Below are 25,013 nucleotides of genomic sequence, written 5' to 3'. Positions count from 1 at the left end.
TATCCTCGTAAGTATTACAATAAGATGTTAATTATCTAGACAAGTATATATGAATAATAATAAAAATTATAGAAAAAAATCTTTAAAATTTGGTCATATATATATATACTTATACTTTTAAACAAGATAAAAACAAAACGTATATAAAATTATAATATAAAAATATTTTTAAGTTGAAATTAAAAATGTTTAGACATGTATATATCAAGAAGAATCAAAGGTTGAATATTCGATGTTTGAACATTCGGTGATCAAATTTAATTCAATTTTATATAAACTTCTTGAAGAAGATAAGAGAGAAAAAGAGAAAGAAAAAAATTCCTATAAAAGATAAAACTTCCTGTGTCGAAAATGGCATTATCTCTTGAAATTAATTAATAATTATAATTACACGAATAACTTAAAGCAATTTAAATCGCAATAATGATAAATTAGGATTTCTACTGACAATGAAATTTCTGGCGAATTATGTATGCAAAAGCGGGAATATTTTGTAGTCAGTAACATATCCTCTATCCTTTTTAAGCTATCCTCTTGAGGTTTAAACTTACATTTATGCAAATATAAATAGCATTTAAGTCGACACCATTTATGAATAGTAACGAGAAACTCTCTACTCGTCTACGTAATTAAAATATTACCGTAATTACTCGCGAACCAGATTTTAACGTAAAGAAAGATTACACTTTGAACTACATGAAAACGTAGATTGTGAACAGCCGACAACCTTATTGAAAACTTTCCCTCCTATCTTGTTTCTCTGGCATGGCTCCATGTCTCTCGAACAAAAAAGAAGCGACTGTCGTTCCCCAACGAAATCTAGCAAGTCCTTATTGTTCTCACTCTGTTCTAACGCATCGTTGACATTCAATGAGAAGGGGAGGAAGACAGAAAAGGATAAGCCATTGAAAAGCAAGTAATAACTACCGATGTTAATTAACGAGCAATCGAATAAAGGGTATCTGAAGATTGACTAAATATCGATGGAAAGCGGAAAAGTAAAGAGGATAGGGAAAAAAAGAAAAGAATGAGAGAGACAAGGCCGAAGGAATTATTCTCTGTTGAAATGCAAATTTATTGAAATGAATTCCGACGCGATGTAAGACTGTCGCAATACTCTACGCGATGAGAAAAGAGAAGAACATCTCTCTCTGCTTACCCACCAAGAAAGAATTTTTCCGAGTTAATTTTCTTGCAGCGCCGAATGATCCCCTCGGATCCTCCGAACGGGTATTTATATTTTCGTCGACCCGTTGACTTTACCCCTTTTTTCCTTTTTACTTCTCCTAAGTTGGTCTCTGATTTTTTTTTTTTACTTTTTTATTCTTTTACTTCAGTCGCCGATCTTAAACGAAAAGAGGCACCACCCGCTTCCTACAGTTATAACTGTCGCAATACTTAATTATTGTATCGGAAAAAAAAAATTGGATCAATCGATTTATTCCATTTAGAAATTACGCGACAAATCATAAAGCCCGCTCTTTTACATGTTTCTAATTAATTATAATCGATAACATACGTCTTGCGTAAAGTTGCACCTGTTAAAATGACAAAAATGTGTTGACGCAAAAGAAATTTCTCTTTCTTGTCAAAGGATGTTCCTTAAAATAGAGAAACGACAAGACTCACAGACCCGAACTGATATTTGCACAATCGCCCTCGATACCTTTTTGATTCGTAACGCCAAAAACTACCCGAGAGAGAGCTATACCCGTATAGTCGTCCGACAGATAGCAAACATACGCGCGTTCTCGCCGCGCGGTCCAGCCGCGACGAAATCGATACGTCGAATGCGACGCACGTCGATTCCAGAAGCGCTTTTCGCCCACCCGCCCCTGTCGTTCATAGATTTCCAGTATCTTCGGTATCTGTGATACGAGATTATGTGTACGTTACACGGGACGGATAGAGGCTCACGGCAGAGGGACGAGCTCTCTCACGGACGACGCTGATTTAGGCGACTGGCTTTATGCAAATCATATTTTACGGGATATGGGCACGCGCCATCTGTCTGATGGAGAATCACGAGGGGTTATAGTCCGGGACCAGAAATCCTTTATTTAATAGCGGTATCTCACGCTACCGTACTTCCAACGAGAATGCTCCTCGTCAAATCGCATCAGAACGGCGTTAAAACAATTTATATCCTCCCTCACGGCGACAGGCTTTCGTCTCGTGGGTGCTGTTAGGGAGGCTAGTCCTTAATTCACGGATTACATTCCCCTAACTGCTATAGTCCACTCAGTCTTCACCGTCAATCTGTGCCGTCGCATTTCTTTTCGTATATCGAACTCTCTTTCCGTTTCTTCTCTCTTGATTTTAATGAAAGCAAACGTGTAGTACATTTTCTTTAGGGCTTGCTTGCTTTTGCGTGTGCACACATAATATTATTTCTAAAAGCTTTGTTTAACATTTCTAAAAATGTGATCTCGTCTTTATTTTGCATAATTGTAATTATACCTTGTGAAATCCTGCAATTAATAAAATCAAGCTACCGTGTACACGTTTATTAAAATGTTCATATAGATGTAAAATTAACATCGGGGGAGCTGCTTCGAATTGCCATCGTAAAGAACACCTTTTAAGAATAACGGCTTTTTACCGGGAGTTATTTCAAAGCGAATTATTCTCTAATTAAGACTCGCGTAAAACGTAGGTGTCTGTTTACAAGCAAATTGCGTTCCTCGGGATCCTCGGAAAAACTGTCGGGGAAAAATGAACGACACATTTATTACGTATTTTTACGCTAATCGTCATCAACGCTCCTGTTGCATCAATGCGAATCGTGAGATAGTTTAAACGACTTATGCGCTGCACTTTATGTTTAAAAAAAATTAACTTTGCAGAAAATATTCTACCATGTTAATAATGTCGATAGAGCGTCGCGAAACAAAGTAACCTTTGTGCGCTCGGAATCTCTACGAGACTTTAAAGCTCTCTCGCAGCGGTTATGCGCGCATAACGCTTTATGCAAAAATCGCGTGTGATATAATGCAATCAAGACGACGGAGAAGTCGTCGGCTATGCTTGCGGGCTTTGCATATTTCTCTCATTTTTTTCATTATACATCACTTTGTTAATCCTCGCAATGCTGCAGCTTTTGTTAGCCGTCGTCTCTTATTCCACCCACCTTCATAGACGAAACGCCGTAATACATGGGAACGTATCGCGGAAAGCCCTGGCTGAAGTCACATACAAAGTTTTGTGAACTCGCCAGTAGCAATTGCATAATTAAACGTCACTTGCGCGCGAGACGATAGAATTTCCGTAAGGATCGGCAAAATCCCAATACAGAGAACCGAACTCCGTTCTTAAAGGTCTGAGTTAGTATAATATTGCACTTGTAACATTAAGTCTGTTCATGTTATATTCAAACGTTGAAGGGAAAGAAAGCGGAGATGCTGAATGCAAAAAGTACAAGTATAATAATATAAACAAGCCTGTGTTGACACAAAGTCGCGAAGCAAAGTATAAACAGTGTCGAAAAAAATCGCAACAAGACAAAGAGAGAGAGAGAGACATAAATGTATATTATTAGGTGTACAAATTAGTTGGGTCCGTTTTTTGTGTTCAAAATGCATTAATTTCAAAACAAAATGAACGAACAGATTAATTAAAGTATCGTCCATCGCTGGCTACTACCTTTTCCCATCTCGAAAAAATGACTCGTCTTTGGAGGCGATCATCTTTTGGAAAACGGACCGAACTAATTTGTACTCCCAATATATGTAAAGTGTAGCTATTGGCAGCGTAAAGCCTATCTCGCTTTTAGAGACGCGAGGAAAAGTCTTACGTATGCGGGCTAGTTCTTTTGTAGATACGACTGCAGTCTATAACGGTTCCTGTAAAATTAATGGCGCGTCTGCCGTGTTGTGGGTATGCTTACAGCACGACGTAGACATGAACTATTCAACAAGCGCGATAGACGCGCATTTAGCAAGAGTGGATGCGGGGCGATGCTTAAGGGGCCGCTATATATTTCGCTGGAAGAGTATCGAAGTCGACGTCAGACTTTCCAAAGCGATGTAGGCATCAGGTGCGGTGGTATCGGTTTATCGAAAATTTCTCAGGGCGCGTCCGCAGACGGCGGAATGTTTCGTTCTGCGGCATGGACCGGAGAGGAAGTGTCGTAACTCGGCGCATTTACAGTGATAAAGTATCGCGATGCCGCACGCACTCCGCCAAATTACTAACTTTTCTCAGTGAGTTTCCCCCTCACCGTATCGATATGCGAACATAACTCGCAAGATGGGCGAGAAATCGTGAATCAAGTTAACGGTATGGAACTTTTGCGCCAGCTTGAAACAAAAAGTGCAAACTTATTTTTTTCAAAAACTCTCTCCACGCAAAATGTCGTCGATTCTATTATAAAATTATCTCTTCCAACGATTACGACGATTACGTTGATCACCAGTTTGATAGAAAGCTCGATATATTGTAATAATGAAAGAGCACACGATAAAAAAGACGCAAGAAGCTCATAGATTGTGTAAATATATTCTACGTACAAAGTCCGAAAGTTACTTCATAGCCTCTGATCCATAAACATTTTAATGGTCAGTGGTTACATCTGCAACACGTATTTACGATGGGCATAAGTACGATATTATTGCGCTCACGTTGCCCACGCTATGCTGCATTCCTAGACTGCGAAACGAATATCAGAACAAATATGGTCCATTCCAACATGTTTACGTACATGTATACTGCTCTTCTGCTTCGCGGATATTCTTGCAAATTTCGAAACCGCTGCTATCTACCATCTAGTTTTACAAACAGAACTGTAGACGCATACACAACTTAATGGCTCAATAATGGCAAAAAAGAAGGAATAATCGCCCTAATATTTTTTCTTGTATAAATTTCGAATGTTATCAAAGGGGACTCGAGCACTTTCTTTGACCATTCGCTTGCGAGATGCCGGAAGTCGTCCTCGAGGCACGCGTATAGAAACATTCCGTTAATCGTAACGGGTATACAAATGCTGCACGGTGCACGGGAATGCAGGAGACATCTCAACACTGCCGAGTAATTACTCTAAATGGTGTAGACGGCGGTATTCCGTACACGTAATGCGTCGCATTTCGAGAGAGAACAAGGTAGTCACATTTTGCCAGTGGAACGTATATTAAATGAAAGGACGCATGACACAAATAATGTTTGTAATAGGGAAGGTGCTTTAAAGCGATGTAATATATGGGATAATGTTTCACGAGTCGAACAAGAGAAAGCTCAAAGCGATGGTTTAGTTGTAATTATACGAATACGCATAGTATTGACCACAATGCAGGCATATCAAATTCATTTTATTAAATGCTGATGACATTGTAAATCTAATAATATAATGGATATTAATTCCAAGAGGAGTTGATATTGACTCGTAATAAATTTTACGTTATTTATGCATAGACATGACTAAAAGCTACTCTCTAAATCTAAGAAGAGTGAAAATCTGTCACTCTTGAAGAAAGTGTTAGTATTTTCACTTTTTTTTTCAAGACTGGCTCGGTTTTCAGTCTCTTCGAGTGAGATTTCACTCCATGGGATTTAGAAAGTATATACTGATTTCTGCAATAACAAAATCTCCTATGAAATAATATAATTAATTCGCATATATATAAATTCATGAAAAATTGCATCTCTTGATATAATTTTATATAGACAAGTAAAAATAGTTTCTATATTTATTCGTAATAATGGAGACGTAACGATTGACAGAAGATAAATTTTCGTAAATATGTAGCACCAAAAAATAAAACTCAATAAAATTACATCGATTTCAATTTTTGGTGCGAAAAATGTCAACTGCAAAAGCCCCATTTGTCTTGTCTTCGAGACAGTTTTCGTTCGTTCTTTTTCCTCATCCCCCTTCCTTTCTTTCGGAAGCTTTGCCAATCCGAGACTTGTCGAAAGGCCAATTTTACACGACGCGCAACTCCAATACTTTTATCCGATAATCCTCTAGTAATTGGATAAACCGCAAAATAACGCGAAGGACTGACTATTGTGGCCGACAGTAGTTCGTGTCACGATATCGATATCTCACAGCCAAGAAAATATAATTCAAACGAAGAGAACATATTTATACAATTTACGAAAACAATATATAAATCAATAATATTCTTTATAAGATCCATCACTTTCAAACAGATGAAAGTGCTCTCTATTGAGGCACGCACATATCTTTCAAAGAGAATAAAATATCCAGTCTGACAATTTTTCCTTATGCTATTGTAAAGTATACACACACAAATATATATGTATACATTTATACCTTTTTCATCTCGTAATGTGTATACGTTCTACATCAAAGTGTATATATCTATTCTCTGAAATTCTAATTTAATTTAGAGAATGGTTAGAATGGCAAAACATTAAAAAATAGGAAAAATAAAATGAGATGTATCGGTATAATGAAAGTATACTAACAATAAGTATATCACACATCGCTCAGTTATCTGTTCTTCTTGCAAAGTGTATCACTAAAAAGCTCTTAAAACGTTTCCAGTTTATGGCTGCTTCGAAGGCGTTTTACGATCTTACGGCTCTAAGAACGATCATTGTTTTAGCAAAGTTACGTGTCAATATTAATTTGTGTACAAAGTCATACATCTAAAATCGAGGTCTGTGCAATACAAAGTATAGCTTGTTCGGAAAATTCGTTTCAATTTTTTAACTCAAAATTGTATATACAACGTTTTCGTAAAAAATGAACGAAATTTAAGTAAAAAAAAAAGGAGTTTTAAAGCTTAAAATCTCTACTTTCGAAAGGTTACTGTATTTTGTGAATTTCTGTAAGTTTGATAATTTTTACATATAAAAAACTACGAAAACTACTGAAAAAGATGACAAATTTTCTTTTCATTTTGTGGACCTTTTACGTGTTCAAAAAAAAAAATTGGCAAAAATTTTCGATTACCGAAAGCTTGAACTTTTCCTACAAAATCGTTTTTTTACAAATATTCCTACGATTTTTTGTTCTTGAATTATTCCCGAGTTAAGGAACTAAAGGAACATTTGATTTTATTCAATCCGATCCAATCATAAAAATAAGGAGAAGCCGGACACAAGTTATCGGTGTGTAGTATTACATATATTAAAAATCTTGAGACTAGTATCAGTCCTGATTTGGGTCCTTCTCAATGTACAAATAATTGGTGTGTGCTTCCGAAATAAAAAATACAATAGTTTAATTTACCAAGTCCTCAAAACATCGTTAAGCTGCTGTCAGAAATCAAATTCTGAATGTGTCATCTGTTAATTTATTTTACAAAATATACAAATTGTACATGTTAGGAATTTTTTCCTTCTATAAAATCAGATTAACGCGATGATCTGGCAATGTGATGTAAATACTGAGAGAGATCAGTATCTAATGAGAGGTACACTTCGTAATTTTGATTTTAATTGTTCATAACTCCGTTAAGTAACATCATTACCGCGCTATTAAGAAATCAGAAATCTTAAAGCTGAAACTTTGCTCTATCGAATGATATAATTGCTAATTCTTTAAATGTATAATATACATATAATTTTGAGCTAGAAAATTTGAAACGAGCTTCCAGAACAACCTATAAAATAATTATAGAGCAAGACAAATCATAAGGTAAAGCATAAAACGCGAGATGTAGTACTGTGATGATTACAACGCGAACAAAAGAGGACACTTTCAGTTTCCGAGGTCTAAAACCCGGAATTAAACTTCAGAATTCTTGAATTGAAGAAACTTCAATTATCAGAGCGAAGACAAGGTTCGTTGAGTAAGGTAAGTCATTCGATACAGTCCGTGAGCGAGAAGCGTTACGCTGTCGTTATCCAACATCGCTGAGAAAGTTCGCGCTACGCGAACTCTATTTTGTTCTGTTATTAATAAACCCGGCGAAGCTGCATCACTGCTGGCTCCCGCGCACCGTATTGTCCTACCTCGCACAAAGAACTCGTACACTTTCAACTTCGGCCCTTAGCAACTACCATTCGTGAAAGTTAATTCGGTCACGAAGTCGATAAAATGCAATCTGGCGCAAGTAACAAGGATCGAACCCCTTTGGGAGATAATGCGCGCGAGCGTGCAGTAATATAGTTAATTGCGATTGCATTACACGAAACGATCGAGTTTACCACGAATAAACAATCTACATAATGATATATTTACGCGAGAGTGGCAAATTTCTTTCGAATGTCGAATTTTTACTTATCTTACAAGGTAAACACAAAAATGTGTGATGTTTCATCACGAAAAAAGTTCGATCCTCCGGTGACCTTTCTATTCGCAAGATCCTCGCAGTGAAAGCAAAGTAAAACAAATGACCGCAACTTTCGACCGAGAGAGGGAAAGAGAGAGAGAGAGAGAGAGAGAGAAGAAAAGGAATTTTCCCGTCGGGGATATGTGTCAGCAAGAAACTTCCGGATGAACTTTCTTTGACTTGGTATCCGAAAGAATCGACGTATCGAATCATATCGCTTAAGTTAAATAAGTTTTCCCGGACGAGAGTTTCCCAGTGTATACGGCATTATGAACAGAAGATGAGATGCTAACTCGAAATGCTAACTTTCGACGGTGGAATAACGCCGGAGGAACTTTTTCATAATCCGGTCTATTATCACGTTCCATACGGAGGGTGGGGGGGCAAATAACTGCGGATCGCTACGTCGAATACTTCAGAAGAATCACGTACAGCGAAAGCGTGACAACCACAACAGCGTCGATATTAATTCAATTTACTGAAAAACCGAAGTGATTGGAATCTTTGAAATACTCCGAAAAGATTCTCGCGAGGTCTACACGTTTCATAACTCTCGCGCGCGTCTTCGAGTTGGTCGCGAATAGGAAATTTTCAACAAAACTTAGGTCGTAATCGAATACTTATATTAAATGCATATACGTGTTTTTTACGCTCTTCTTAGCCTTTGCGCATCGCTGGTTATTTTCCGTCGTCTAATCTTACGACCTCAACTTATGAACCGTGCGGGGTTAACTTTATTAGCACACGACAATTTGCATACGAAGCAGCGCCCGCATCAGATAAGATTATGAAAGGCAAACTTCCTATTTTATAATAACTGCCGCTCCTTCTCCGTTATGCATCTAATTAATGCATCTAATTAATGCATCTTGTCTTATCGATGTCAATTTTATTCATCTTAAGGCGCCGCGCCGAAGAGAAGGTAACTTGATTTTCTTTTTACAAAGATTTTCACAAAGAAATCTAAACTACAATAGATTATACGTGTATATTACAACGCAGAGAGAATGAAATCCGAATCGGCCGGACTCAAACAATTCACTCGCCACAAACATCCACGATCGATTAGCTTTGTAAGCCACCTCGCTATCAAGAGTTCACTTCCAAAGCAGAACAATCGATTTGAAACATGGTACGTACATCGGTTAACATAGAATGTATACAAGACTTTGTTTTGGTTTTAAATTATTCTACTAATGAGATTGAACAGTCTCCGGCCGGTGAAATTTTGTACTTTAATTTATAAAAAAAAAAAAAAGAGCTTGATAAAATTTTAATCATCGCCAAGCGTTAGTACAAGATTTCGTAACCCACATCTTGTAATAACACCTGATAATGATAAAAATTTTATCAAGCTCTTTTTTTATGAATTAAATCCACTGTACATAATATAGCAATTTGTGAATTTAATTAGGTTATAATAACAAAACAAATTACGTTATTTTAAACAAGAAAATGAATAGATAATACCTATTTGTGTCTCTAAAATATTAAGTATTCATTATCTTAATTTGTTTAACCACATTGCTCAAGAGATTGATAAAATATTCAAAACGATCTACAAAAAATAAGGAAAAGACGGCATCGAGTACGAAGACATACATCGGTGCATCTTCATCTAAACTTTTTGATCGAACAAAAAAAAGTACTAGGTCATCCCGTTTACTTAGGAGTCGACCTGATCTAGCAATTACCGAAGAAATATTGCCGCTTCTTCGACAAGCGAGACTAACGGAAAGGTACAAATATCGGACTGACGTCGGGCGTGTCGGGATGGCTTCAAGCGGAAAGAAACTAAACAGGGGATAGATGGGTAGGGTAGGGTAGGTAGATAGGTATGTAGGTAGGTAGGTAGGTAGATATATAGGTAGGTAGGTAGGAAAACTTGCTCTTTCCCCCTTGTAGATCCGCGATGTCGTCTCGCGGGGACTCTCGAGACTCGCTACGGCAGATAAGGTAAGAGGAAAGCACGAATTTCTACGTGCTCGACATACGAGCGCGGTCGACTTCGCGTAACAGAACCGGATTTCAGATTCCCGGGATCCCATTGAACAACACACCACGGCTGTATCAACCGGCGCTGAGTCGTATGCAAATCGGTAATCGCGCACGTGCAGCACGCACATAGCACACGCAATTGCGAGGCCCTTTCACTAGCTGGCGGTATGAGTGCTTTTCACAGTGCAACATTTTCAAGTATTAAGTACTTCTTTTACGCGCGGCTCGATGAGGCAGTAAAGGGACGTACGTTTCTCTCAGACGTTTTGAAATCTCAGTTAAATAAATCGTAAGCAATTCAACTATATAAGGTATAGTGAGATGCTCGGCTTAAATGCAACTTAAATTTTAATTCGCATTCCTAGTTTACCGTAGACAAACAGGATTTATAAGTATAATGTAAAATGCAGAATAAAGAATTTCTAATATGTGCTAAAATTGAGAGAGACAGGGAGAGCAATCAATTTGTTTAAAATATCATTTCTAATAAAATAGTATTAGGATATAATACAAGTACAAGTTGGAATCACAGATTTGAAATATAAATTAAATACTGATAAATAAAACAAACGTTATGAAGATGAAAAAAAAATTCTGTAGAGTATCTGGAGATATTTCTAATCGTGTCAAGAACACGTTACGATCCGAATGATTCCCCTTCGTTGACCGTGCTCGCTTAACGACTTCGACGACTTCAAGTATTCGACAAAGAACAGAGCAGCGACATACCGCTAATAGTCGCGCTTTGATTAGTTTATCTAATTAAGTTTTGAACAAGTTCTACCACTCTGACCTTAATTTCGCCAAGAAGTTCACCAAATACCGAACGCAGAGAACTCATGGCAAACGACCCCTTTGGAGATCACTGTGGTCAGCGAAACCAGTATTGGCGAACGAACGACGCAAATGTCATCGAGAGAATTCGCTAACTTCGTGTACTTAACAGGAACTCGATACCGCAGATGCGGTTCCGGTGAATGAAAATTAGAACATGAATATACGTATATCGGCGATCGATTAATTACTTGCATTTTATTGCAATGACATTTTAGAAAATATTGAGCCAGGGTAATCGGATGACCCAGATAAAGTACCTATATAAATATAATATTTTAAAATAAAATAATATTTAATTTTTTTTCTCGTGAGCCAATTTGTTGAAATAATATTTAGTCAATTTATCGAGAAAATGAATTTATTAGTTATTAATAAATTTAATAAAAAGTTATTATTAAATAATAAAGTTATTATCGAAAATAATTATCCTGGAAACAACCAATGCAGATACAATGTATACATGTGAAAGCACATGAAAGCATCATAATTATGTTAGTACAGTTAATTCTCTAGAATTCACGAAACACGAAAAAGTACCGAGATGCTATACAACAAAATATCGCCAATACAATAATGGAATCCAAGCTTTCTTTTATGAGCTCTCTTTTCACCTGTCGCTTTATGAGCTCGGGAACGGTGTGGTCGACTTTATGCCGAGATTTCCGCTAAATAATGGGCATACATAAAGAGTAGAAGAGGAAAGTCGAGTTGGACGGACATGGAAAGGAGCGTCTGGTGCGGTAACACATATCCCGGGCATTTGATTTTCATCTAACCAAGGCGGAACAGCTCGGCTTGAATATGCCTTTTAAAAGTGGAGAGTAAAAAAGGGAGGGAACATAAACGCGCGCGCGCGCGCGCGCACAGGAAACAGAAGTGCACGCGAGTGGGCTCGAAACGAGAAACAGGCGAAACTAGGAAACGCGAGTGCAGCAGTTACGGGATTAAGCACAGCTAAACATCCTTTAAACAACTCGGTCATAAATTCGCCGGGAAGATTAAGACGCTCTGTGCCGCCCCTGGCACAACCCCTCCTTTCGGTGGCGTATGCCCCCGAGGTTCCGAGACGTTTGCGGGAATACGAGGGGAAGGAGGCCTTGCGGTTCTCACACAGCTTTCATCCTCAGCCATTTCTACCTCCCTACACTTCCCTTCCCATTTTCGATGTACCCACGCATATGGTATTCTTCTCCCTGCGCTCGCTGTTGTCCGCTTCCACCAAACTTGTCGGCGAAACTCGGCGAACAGGGGTTTTAATTAACTACGTCTGATTATTGCGGCTCTGGGAGAGAGAGAGAGATAAGTTCTCTTAATTTTATATCCCAGGCCTAGCAGTATCCCCTCCGAGTGGCGTTGGGGACACTGCTAGGACCCGTCGCTGCTGTTGAAAACCAAGGAAATAGTCGTATTTAGGGATGTTCCGATCTCTGCCTACGACTATAGCAGCTCGGGTATTGTTCACATCGGCGTTCGTTAATAAAATCATATACCGTTTCGAATGAAGCGGGCGATCTATGAGGGGAAACACTGTGGATGTCGCCGTTGCGTCGTCGTCAAAACGGAACAGAGTGATCGTCACGTGTATTATAACGATGTTTGCGCGAGATATACGCAACGATAGCACGGCACAAAATATCCGATATCAACGGTGATCGATCCTGTACGGCTTCAAACTCGCGTCTTTGCATTGTACTTAACTTCACGTAAGTTACTTATACATTAATTTATGTATATACCTGTGTATAATATATACGTACGTATCCATCTTTCGACTTATTGCCGCAGTAGAACGAACCGCGGACGACTCGCTCGGAATCGACGCTCAATTAATTTTCCTTATTCCGCCGCCTCCTCCATCGTTGTCTCGGTATAAATAGAATTCTTCAGTGAATTCAATAAAAGAGATCACGACCACTGATAGCCGACAGTAGAGCGAATCGCCCCCCCCCCTCTCTCTCTCTCTTGCCCCATTCGGTGTATCGATTTTCCTTCAAAACGTATTATAGGTATTCCGAATATACTTTCCGTGTCGATGAGTAGCCATCCGAGATGATGGGCCGTTAAAAGCTGTTCTCGGTCAAGTGTGGTAAAGTGCTTGCATGGATCGATGGAAACGAACTCGCGCGACGTTAAATGAATGCCGCTAGTGTCTAGTAGAAAATCTTGGAGGAAATTCTCCTCTCAAAAATTCATCATCCTCTTCCGACCATACGAACGCTGTTTCCAAAGCAAACACAGTGAGTTAAACGTTACCCTAGACATAATATTGACATTGAAGCATCTAGCAGTTGCTGCATTTACTCTTTAAAACAAAGAGAGACATCCGTCCCAGCTTATTTTTCTAAATATATCTTTATAAATCATTACCATTGTAACATGCGAATGAAAAATCGAGGTATAAAGCTGAAAGTCTTTTTTCTTCGCTCAAACGGAATAGATTTTGCTTCTCAGATAAATGCGAATCCCTCCTTTCTCTCCCCCCATCGAGATATTCATTCTCCGCTATCTGAAGCCAATGTTATTGCTCATCGGATAAATTGAAAAATAATTCCAGCTCGTTTCTCAGTAACAATATCTATCCAGGTCACTTGGAATTATTACGTTACATATCGATGGTACCGACCAGAAAAGATGAGAGTGAAACAATAATCAAGAATTGATCATGAAAAGAAATGAGGAAAAGCACCAAGTATCCACAACGCGATGATTTCAATCGATAATTGTCAAAGAAACGTTTTCCGCTTTTAATCACCTTCTATATCCTAATCTATATATATTATATCAACAAAAGGCTACATTTCCTTTATGTGAATTAGCATGTTATTAAACTCTTTGGATACTAAAACATTCTCAACTTTACGAAAAGGAAAGAAAAAAGAAAATGACTCCCGTTCGCTTTGGAAACACATGTTTTCGAAGTTACGGAGTGACTTGGGCGAACTACGGCCATTTTAACATTAGCCTTGTAGGCGCTCCTTGAACTTGCGAGAGCTCGTCCGCCGCGCCGGTTCGGCAAGACGTTCGAACCACATTAATAGCTTCGAACAGAAATGTTGCCGTAACTACATGCGTTTCAGTTTACATGTTGTAACAGAGAGCTGTTAACATCGCGTTTTGAATAGACGCGAGTGTAACGAGCTACCGTGTATACGCATTGATTAATCGATGCAGCAACAACCCGATTTATTAGAGCTCTAACGAAGCTTAAATCGTGACCTGGGTATCAACGCTGGACTTTAAAAAGCTGCGTGTATCTATATATAGCGTTACCCATTTTTACACTGTCTCTACTTATTTTCTCAACGTAATTCACGGACGATCAAAACAAAGATAGAAGTGACGAGCTGCCGATAATACTTTACGCGCAAAATTTAGTTTTCCCTCGACAGAATTAAAGCATCCCTTTTTATAAACTGACGTCAAGTTATAAACTGTTACATGGCGCTATTAAAATTTGTCTATGATGTCCGCGACGGTACACTTCACCTAGTTTTAAGAGAAAACTTTCGTCTTAATCTTCGTGCGCGTATATCATCAGCCGAAAGACACTTAAAAGTAAGTTTCATAAACTCATCGTCGAGTGTGTATCAGCGTATCGCCCGTCGACTATGGTTTAGCTCGGTTGATATCCTGAGTTACAGTGCAAGTGGATACTTGTCTCGCTCTACGTGCAGATTTTTTTGCGAAATCCGACCCCTTCGTGCGCGCGCTTTATCGCTTTCTTTCTCTCTTCCTCCCCCTCTCTCTCTTTCTCTCACACACACAAAGTTATTCTCATTATCGATTCCCGTTCCACTCGAGTAACGTGAATAGGAGGACGACAATGCGTGTTATCGGTGACGCACTACTATTCGAACACGGATCTCTATTTCTTTCACGATACCCCGTCTCCCGATAGTGGGAGTAATTCAATACGAGCGCGCGCTCTATTAAAGTGAGAGGGACAAATTCGGGCAGGTAATGAAGAATTGTTATTATAAGGCAAAAGATTGGCATTTCGATTTCCCTCCTGTCATACTTGGACAAAGAAAAAAATCGCAGGAAGCCCTCTCGCGTTTGGACTGGAAAGGGAGAGAAGGGTGCGTTTCAAGATCTCGTCCCAATTGTATTAAAAAAAAGCTCGTAAAAACAGCAAACGTGACTCACGATAAATATCAAATCTTTTGAATGTTATTCTTTCTTTCCACGTGCCATTGATCTTGCCATTTTTTGTATATCCACATTCTACGTTTCTTTTATCACAAAGATGCTAAATGTTTGATCACTGATCCGTTATTCCAGCTAACATAAAAATTTTCTTTCCTCTTCTCTTTGTCTGGCAACAGTAAGCAACGTAAAAATTAAATTGGTGAGAATGCAAATGAGCCAGGAAAATTAATTTATTGTTCCAAGAACAGAATCGTGACAAGATTCTAAAAACGTGTAACGAAAAAAAAAAAATCAGATTACGCTGTATTTATGGAAGCACGATTTGTGTGGAACAATGAACGGATAAATCATTTCGAGAGCTCTGTCTTATTGCTAAAAAGTTTCTATTATGACAGACACACCCTCCATACAGTGACGGATTCAATTATTTTCCTCCTGTTATCCCATCATCCCTTTTCCGCGTGACAAATCTCTTTTACACGGAAACAAGAAGAGAGTAACAGCTTACTGACGTCAGAATAAGCCCGGCGACATGAATTCTTCCTGGAAAGTGCCGTACACGGTAACATCGGAATATCCGAGCGGAGAAAGAGGCGCGACACGTGGTTAAGTAAGTACGGTAAAAGGCGACTCTTCACTTCGAACCAGCACCCAAGTTACGTCGATATTTCTTCACTCGACGTTTATAATAAGCCATCCAGCTCTCTCTCTCTCTCTCTCTCTCTCCTTCTCTTTCTTTCAAGCATGACACAATGCTGAAGGCGCCAGGTTTATATACTACCGGCAACACTTTTATGCTCGAACGCGCGGCAACGTCAACGTCACCAATAGCCCAGCACTAGCCGAGAGTGGTCTGTATAGGTGTGACGGAGTTTAACCGACAAACGAGGTTCATTATACTCGGGAAAACAAGGCCCAATGCATATACACGGTCGAAGAAAAATACAACGACATCGATCGCGCGTAACGACGTGTATCTTTCGGATACCCAGACCCCGCATGCACCGCGGGCTTTGTGTACCGACGGATGTACGTGTGTTTTTAAGTAAACGCGCGACACGCCTGTAAATATCATATATATGTACGATGTATCAGACTACACGGCGGGGAGATAGCGTTCGATATCACGTTCTGTAGCTCCGAATTTCGTTGTCGGCGCGATATAGAAACAGTATATTCCCTAATCGCGACAGATACAAAGACGCATGTACCGGTTAGAAGTGATTAATTAATTTAATCACGCCAAAGCGCCGCGAAACGTTGATCAAAGAGAATTATGCAAAATATAGCCAAGATAGTGTGTCGCACGCGTAACCCGCTTTAGCGCTTGCGTACTCGCCTAACACCGTGTACACACAAGGAAAGTAAATTACGCGCGTAACGTTAGATCATTTTGTATCACATTTGTCGCACCTCAAGACACGCGAATTTCACACTACGACATTTTGTGTATCCTCTCGTAAAAGCTGTATCCCGAAACGCTAAAGTATAATCATCCGTCGATAACGAATGTTTCATCCTTCAATCATCGGAGTCTCGAAATTAGAGTATTGGAGTATCCAAAGTCATAGGTGAACGAGATCGGATAGGACGGGCGATGTGTGGTGTGTGATGGGTATCGGGTGGATCATCTTTATCTCGGCCGATTGCATTGTTAGCATGAAGCGTATTGTTTGAACGTCATATTGGCGCGAGGCCTCGGGCAACCAATCAGCGTTTGCGGTATCCGTGCCTTATCAAAGATTTCCGTCACCTAGCCGCAGGGCTTAAATCAACCTATCCTCCGACCTATCCTTTCTCCAGTTTGCAGAAACTCTGCCGCGAGGAGGGTGGCGAACTAGCACTAGCAATAAGAGATCAACCCTAATTGCTAGACTTTGGACAAGAACTCGTAATGAGCGCGCGTGATATCGCTATTCACGATCCTCGAATACGTCGAATGATCAATTTTTGTCACGTTCGGCGAAACTAGAAAAAAAAGAAAAAAAACTTTATAGAAATAGCGATTCGCGATAACATATACATAATTATTGTCGCGTTCAAAGACTGTGCGAACTCACGACAATTTATGACAATTTAATTATCAGCACGCGATACATACACGTGTGACATTAATTAATATTCATCGATAATGGAATATTAGACAACACGTCTGTCGCAATATAACCGTGTGTTGCTCATCAAGCAATAATAAGCAACGGTAATTACTCGTTAATTGGATGACACCACGTTTTAATAACCATCTCGCAATATGGAAACGCGCGCGACAAGTTGATGACAGGTCAGTGCGCGAAAATCCTTGGAGCATTCATAAACGGCGACTGCGTGCGGAAATGTTATATTCTGACCATATTGTTAGAAAAATAATAAGTACGAATAACTCAGGCAAGATAAACCTACACGATGTGTATCACAGGACTTTCACATATATCGCCCGTATATATCTGCATAGTTGGATTTGTACATCCACTTTACGATCTCGGAAGTGACTCGGCGACTTTAACGTAAATCTCGCTCGCATAAGGTCGTCTTTAACGTCATATCCGGGCGGTCTCCTCGTCAACGAAACGTTCGGTAAATTGATGACGTAATTACGGGTCTCTGCTCGCTCGCGAGCTTACCTGTCTTATGGAGTAGCTCGTAACGGCCGATCGTGGAGCCCATATCGTTCTACCAACGAAAATACGTAGGAACACGTACGTAACGAGTCGTGCTAGCGACGTGCTGCTACAACTGTCGAACATATCCGCCGGTGTACGTGTAACTATCCTCCGAACGACGCGCAGCATGTGCGTGTGCGTGTGTGTATAGGTATGTTTGTGCGTATGCGTCTGTATACGCGCACACAGGGTGGTCGACAAGTACCGAAGGGGGATGAAAGTATATAGCGAAGATGAGTGCGAGTTTTGGTCCGTGATGCGCGTCTCGTTAATTTTTCGCCCCGTGTCGTCGCATTGTTTGCTTGAGAGAGGGGTGGTGTTTATTGCTCGCAGCTCGAGAGACAAGAACTATTCGTGTTGCCTGTATACGTTATTACGCGAATGTACAAGGGAGCGAGCACGACTCTGTGTTACTACTGGTTGCTGCAGTGCCACGTTTTAATGATCCCGATTTAACAAGCGTGTGTAAGCCGCGTGCGAATCTCACAATAAGAAAAGAACGTACGGAACGATTCCGAAAACGAAACCGGATTAATTAATGAATCAAAAAGGTAGCACAGATTAATGTTGAATATACATAAAATAAGATAGCATACAGATAAGGATAATATTGATCAAAATTAAATTAATTTGTTGTAAAAACTAACAACATTTTTCCCTCGTAAAAAAATATAAAATAATATTTTTACGTTATGAATAATTTCTTATTTATAAATATGCCTTTCTTCTTTTTTTTTTTTATGATATTTAAACATCGTTCTATTAGAGATGGTATCGTGCTACATTCAATCGATATCGAAATTGGTAGCGAGTAGCGAAACCTTCTTTCTCAGTAGGTCGGATATTGAAACGGGTCGGGCTCTACATTTCTGTATTTTCGCTCTCGTCCAAACGGCAGAGTCGTACGGTAGCGGATCAACGAGCAATCATACTTGAATAGGCGCCACGCACACGAGAGTGGCATGCGTGTACAAGCGTGGCCGTATACGTTCGTTGATTCGAAATCATTGTGCCGTACCTTGTCGACAATCGAACCTCGACGAACCTCGAATTTTGTATGCCACCGCACGAATTTCCCCTCGAAACGGATGATTCGCGTGGGTGAATCGGACAGAAGGTCGATCCGTTTCTTCTCACGAAACAAAAATATCATTCCACGTCGACCCGATAAACAAGACCGCCGTCATACCAGTGCAACAACAATCAACAGAGAGACAGGTTCTAAGGCTTTCGCGCGAATCGGTCAATTTAACTTGCGAATTTCATGCACCCGCGACAAATTTTTTTTATACTTATTATTTACATCAAAACGCGCGGTCGGTATTATTATACCGCTGAAATGTAAAACTTACGTGACACGATCACAATATCTGCGAATAATTTTCTATAAAGAGAAGCACACGCGATAAGGCGCCAAGAATATTAAATATGTCTGATCTAGAAATACGTTTCTGGGTAGAACCGTTCTACTTGTATAATCTGGATACAGAAAGAAAATTGGATTAAACAAGGTTACCAGTATTTATATGTCTATGTTGACAGTGTCATAAATAAACGAAGCTGAAGCTGGCAGCCGAATTTACAATTAGCAGCCAAAACACGGCAGCCAGAACGAATAGAGTTCCTGGGGTCCCAAAGATTAATAAATTGCATTAAAAAAATCATTCCAAGCAAGTGACATATTTCAGGTGACACAAAGTAGGTTAAAAATATAAAATTTATAATAATTTGAAAGCTGATGGTTTTTATTAATAATAACAAAATTAAATATAATAACAATCATATATTAACTATTCAGTAGCCAGACTGTATGACGGCCCTTATTTTTTATTTAAAAACTTAATTATCATTTTAAGTAACAATAACAATAATGACCGTAAAATTGTTAATCATTTTTCAAATAAACAATAAGGACCGTCCTCGGGCAGATCGTCGTGTCTTCGTCTTGCACTCGTCCTGGAGAACGTTTGTGATTTTTTTCAAGTCGCTACGACTCTTTGCGTAATACAGTCTAGCTGCTAAATAGTTAATATAGAATTATTTAATTTTATTATTATTAATAAAAGCCATCCGCTTTCAGACATTTATTAACCTATTTTGCGTCACCTGAAATATGTTATTGCTTGCAACGATTTTTTAAATAAAATTTATTAATTTTGAATCTGTGAGGCCCCCCAGAACTCTATTTGTTCCTGGCTGCCGTGTTTTGGCTTCGTCATAAACGATTCTAAATTTATATGAGCTGCATCTCAATCGTACCTTCAATATTTTTGATGTAATATTAGAATAGAAGTTGCATCTCGGAAAAATAGAGACACACTTAACTGTTTATATGTATACCAATTCCTACAATTCATCTGATACAAATTTTTCATATTATTTTTTTTTTCACGATAATATTTATTGAATATTCTTAAAAGCTAGTGTGCCATGCATTCAAAAATACCACAGATATACATATTTCATTTAGACACTACTCGTAATACAAACAACGCGTTACACGAATCCATCAAACGCGCCATCGCCATAATTCAACCGTATATATTTCGACCATATCTGTGAGTTATTTCGTGTTCCGTGCGGCTCGTAATAAAAAAAAATACAAAGGGGCGCAAAACCAAAAGCAAACGGATAAATTGTAACGACTATAAAACTGGTCATTTTGTATATTTTAAAGCACGGCGAACATAAATACGTTTGTCCTTCGTATTCTGGATATTGTTGGGCGAACAATAAAACTATATATGTGCTTTATATTATACGTTATTAATTTAAATACTGTTATCCTCGAATAATTCTTTAAATATAGTCACGTTATTTTTAACGTTGAAAATTTGTTGAACGATTTTTCTGTAAAATGTTTCTCATCAAAGTGTAACAACGGAAGATTATGAAGTACTATTTATTTTCATTTTTCGATAGATTTGATCCACTCGCGCGGAAATTAACAAAACTTTTCGAAAACATTAATTTGTCCTGTATGGCGAATTCAACTCTCGATTGCATCCATCGAAATAAGCAATGTGCAAAATTAAATAAATACAAAAGATTACAGAATTCGATAAATGACGAATTAAATATACATTTGTATCTATTTTCCGCTACACTCGATAATTACAATGGTGAAATGTAATCGAGATATGATTGGGTAACGATGACTAACAAAATTTTCACTCAAAAGATGTCAAAAGAGCCAAAACTACACATTCGTAAGCTATACTTATTTCAACAAATATCTCAATTTGAGAGTACACGTATTTTGCAACGCATAATGATACATTACTCACGCAGAGTAATTTTTTCTTCCAATACGAACATTAATTGTTTATAAATGTTTTTTGTGATTGATTGTCCACCTCCATTATCCGTGTACTTGAGATAGAAAGACTCACCGTTATTAATCGCAGCCAAAGCGACGGCGCCAAGCAACCATGCGACAACACTGACGGTGGACATCTTCGTTTCCCTCTCGCGTCGCGGTTTCCTCCTCACATAATACGCGCCTTCCGTGCGTTAGAACAAGCTGAAACAAGGAAGACGCATTACGTTAAACCGCGCGTGTGCGCGATGTCACAAGATATTACAAGTTCGGTCGCGCGTTTATCTTACAAAGGCGACGCTTTCGTAAACGCTCGGCTAAGTGCTGCACGCCAACGCCGGCGTTGCCAGAGCACTGCCTGGTGAGGAAAGCCGAGGAAACGATTGTGTTAGCGTCGCAATTTGTTACGCGTAATCCCGTGCACTCCCGTTATCATGCATCCTGTTACCGACAGCAGCAGGTGCTGCGCGCAACGATAATTACTCGATCAAGTGCGCGTCTATGAAAATATTATGACAATAAATAATCACACAATAAACTGCAACCTCCGCTTTTCATTTTCCTTCGTGTGAGTACATTACAGCAACCAGATAAGATTCTTTGAATCATACAGGTCTTTATTTTGCTCATTATCTGATATTTAAGATGCATAACTTGAAAATAATTCCATATTTTTTCCTATAGAAACATCTTTGAGATGTATTTCTTGAAATATATTCTGTTTCTAGATAACGAGAGAATTTGTTTAAGAATTTGAATAAAATATTATTTTTTTCTGAATTCTCTTCATCCACCGTTACGTGATAAATAAAATATATCAAGGAATAAAAACAAATATTCATTTATTATTTGCTACATTACTCTGACTAGAATTATTGACTTTTCTCTTATATGTCATTATCTTTTGTTGTTGTGAATCTTTTACGCAAAAAAAATCTTATATAATTATTTATACCACTAACAATATTATCACTCTAATATGATCTTATTTTATGTTTATGTTATTCCTTATTCCTAACAAGTTATATTCGTACAACCAAAGAGCGAACATAGTTCTGTAATAGAGTTATAATTAATAATAGTATATTACATAACTAATAAAAGGGAGATCAAACCGAATTTTTTGACAACGTAGAATCAATCTTCTTCGAGTGAAATTCAAACTGCTGTCTTATAATTTTCTCTAAAATAAGTATACATTTAATTGCAACAGCAATTTAGATTTATTTATATAGTTTTTCTCGTTTCTCTTCAAACGTAAGTTTGTTATTCATTTTTTTTTATTGAATATTTCGCCGAAGAAAAATTTACATTATCTATATATAAATTCAGAATAAAGTATCATTTTTACATTTATGGAAAATTCACTTTAAATAGCTTTGAAATAGAAGAAAAAAGTACGCTGGGGAAACCTTTGAAAACACCCTGTATAGTCGCGTACAATCTACTAGAAATTTTATTCGAGAATTTCCTGGAGCACGCGGATGATTTTCTCGAGCGTCCGCGCTCTCTGCTCCGCGAGATGGTCCCGGGAAGCTGCTCATTCGTCACGTCGAGATAGCGTCGGTCCTCGGACGGATCCGCGGAAGGCGCGACGTCCTCCTATCCTTATAACTGGGTATAACCGTTAGCGAAATAGCTCGTCGTGCCTCCCTCGAGTCGCTTTCAACCATGACATACTCCATTTATACAAATCACGCGCTATATCTTCATGTCAAAACGTAATCGTTCCGCTTTCTTCCTCTCCTGTTTATTTTCGTAAATATATTTCGTGTAATCTACTGAAAATGTTACGACCTGAAACTCGAGCTAGCTTCATCAGGGAAGCTTGTTATTTACGGTACAACTAAATTAAAGTATCAGAAAATTTGCAGATGTACCATTTAATTAATTTAAAGTAAATTGTTCTTCACGGAAAAACTAAATTGTCGAATATTTCCTTATTTTATCTGGATTTTTTCTTCGTATAATTAAACATTTTGGATGTTCGTAGAGTGTAAAGATTGAATTTAAGTTACACCACTTATAATTTTCGGAACAAGCAAAATAATGGGAGTAATGCGACGAAAATTTCATGTTAAAAGAGGCTCTCTGTATCTTTTATCTACCGCTTGAACGGATACAATCCTAGAACGCCAAATAAATGATTCTCCTTTCTTCCATTTTCTTCCTTTTAATACTAAAGGAGAGAGAGAGAGAGCAGTGAAAGCGAAATAGGCAACGCTTGCTCTATCCATACCGACCGCTGCTCTCGCAGCATCCACATGGACCAGGCAACCCTTCAGACGCACGTTTCCCGCTGGTTCTCGGCTCCTTTCATCTCAGTCCGCTTTTACTTTATGCACCGGTTGTGCGCACGCGGACTTTATATCGTCATACACTGTGTGCTTCGAAAACCTGAAATTCCGCTTTGCTATACGGTTTCGTAAGATGCCACAAGCCATACGTTTCGCACAGAATTTCGACGTAACTCCGCGCCGCGTGCATAACTAATATATGAATAATACAAAATGAATTTTTCGCAGTGGCTCCAGTTCGTAATAAAGTTACGATCCCACGTCGCATATATTTTATTTTCGCAATCCTACGAGACGAGGTGGCATATTACAATATATTCTTTATGTATTGAGAAGATAAAAACGTATACATGTGTAATATATTAGAAGGGTTGTCATAAAATGTGCGTTAATCAATATAATGTATTTTAAAAAGTTATTATCCGACTCTTTGCTGTGCGTTTTCCTTCTCTCATAATGTATTCCACTCATAGTGTATTAAAAATATTCTCGTTATTCAGTGTGCAAGATTTTCATGATAATACAGAAACAGAAAATAAACGATATTGAAAAGCACAGTCTGCTGTACGTTTCAACAAATTTCAGCAAAGAAACGTGGAATTATCAACATTCTTGATTAAGTTACGATCATAGAAACAACAACGGGGAAGGGCAACTGTTGCTCCATTTGAGGGCAAAACGCGAGCGCGCGCAACACTCATAAAATATGAAATTGCATCCGGTACATTTTTCAAGATAAAAGACTGAACGCACTTTCGCGAATGTATGCGATGCACCTGTACGACCAACCGTAGCAAACCGGAACACTGTGGAGCTCTCGTTTATGCACAGTCATACGATAAGATCTTTTTATTTATATCATCTGCAACGTCCACGCTGCAGAAACGAAACCTACTTGCTGAGCTCGAGATAAAGATAATGGGCGTTTTAAAGAAAATTTCCAGCGTACAAGAAAATTCACAAGAAAGACGAGGATGAGAACATTAATTACAACGTGAGAAACTATATCGTGCACGTTTTCAGAATGAAGTAAAATTATTTTAGAGGGAAATAAAAAATCATTGACGCGCGCGGTGAAAGAAATAAAAAAAAATTAAAAAAAGGCAGAGAGCATCATCCTCGTGCAAAACACAATTTTTCGCATCAGTAATAAATGATATCTCAGCGTACTTTTTAATGAACAATTAATTGTAAAGTGTATAAATATATATTATTTGAATCACTGAGTGGAATAGCGATACACATAATGTTATTGAAGATAAATATTCTTTTGATGTATATTATCTTTCGTGCGAAAGATAATTAATTTTAAATTCCAGCCAACTGATCGTTTCCAACGAGGTAATCTCTCGAAAACGTAAGCCAGCCGCGCATATACGATACACAACGACGCGATGGCATCGAACAACAGAGGATTATTACGTATATTAGGTACGCGTAATAATTTTGCGAATTTCATCGCGATAGAAATCTCATATCTCCGTCTAATTTCAAACAAAAAATTAGATTC

At 38.4% G+C, this 25,013-nt stretch overlaps 1 protein-coding gene across 5 annotated transcripts in view; it reads right to left on the bottom strand.

Moving 5' to 3' along the window:
* The window catches only part of LOC108778255 (tyrosine-protein phosphatase Lar-like), a 334,530-nt gene that overhangs the window by 255,317 nt on the left and 54,200 nt on the right, over positions 1 to 25,013 (bottom strand). For all 5 annotated transcript variants that reach the window (XM_018545382.1, XM_018545385.1, XM_018545384.1 and 2 more), the window contains exon 2: positions 21,280 to 21,410. In XM_018545382.1, coding sequence (XP_018400884.1) covers positions 21,280 to 21,343 — 64 coding nt within the window. In that variant the 5' untranslated portion in view covers positions 21,344 to 21,410. The remainder of the gene's footprint in view (positions 1 to 21,279; positions 21,411 to 25,013) is intronic.

The sequence above is a fragment of the Cyphomyrmex costatus genome, unplaced genomic scaffold (assembly GCF_001594065.2).
Source record: "Cyphomyrmex costatus isolate MS0001 unplaced genomic scaffold, Ccosl1.0 scaffold499, whole genome shotgun sequence".
NCBI classification, from domain to species: domain Eukaryota; kingdom Metazoa; phylum Arthropoda; class Insecta; order Hymenoptera; family Formicidae; genus Cyphomyrmex; species Cyphomyrmex costatus.
This window is presented reverse-complemented; position numbering and strand designations above follow the sequence as displayed.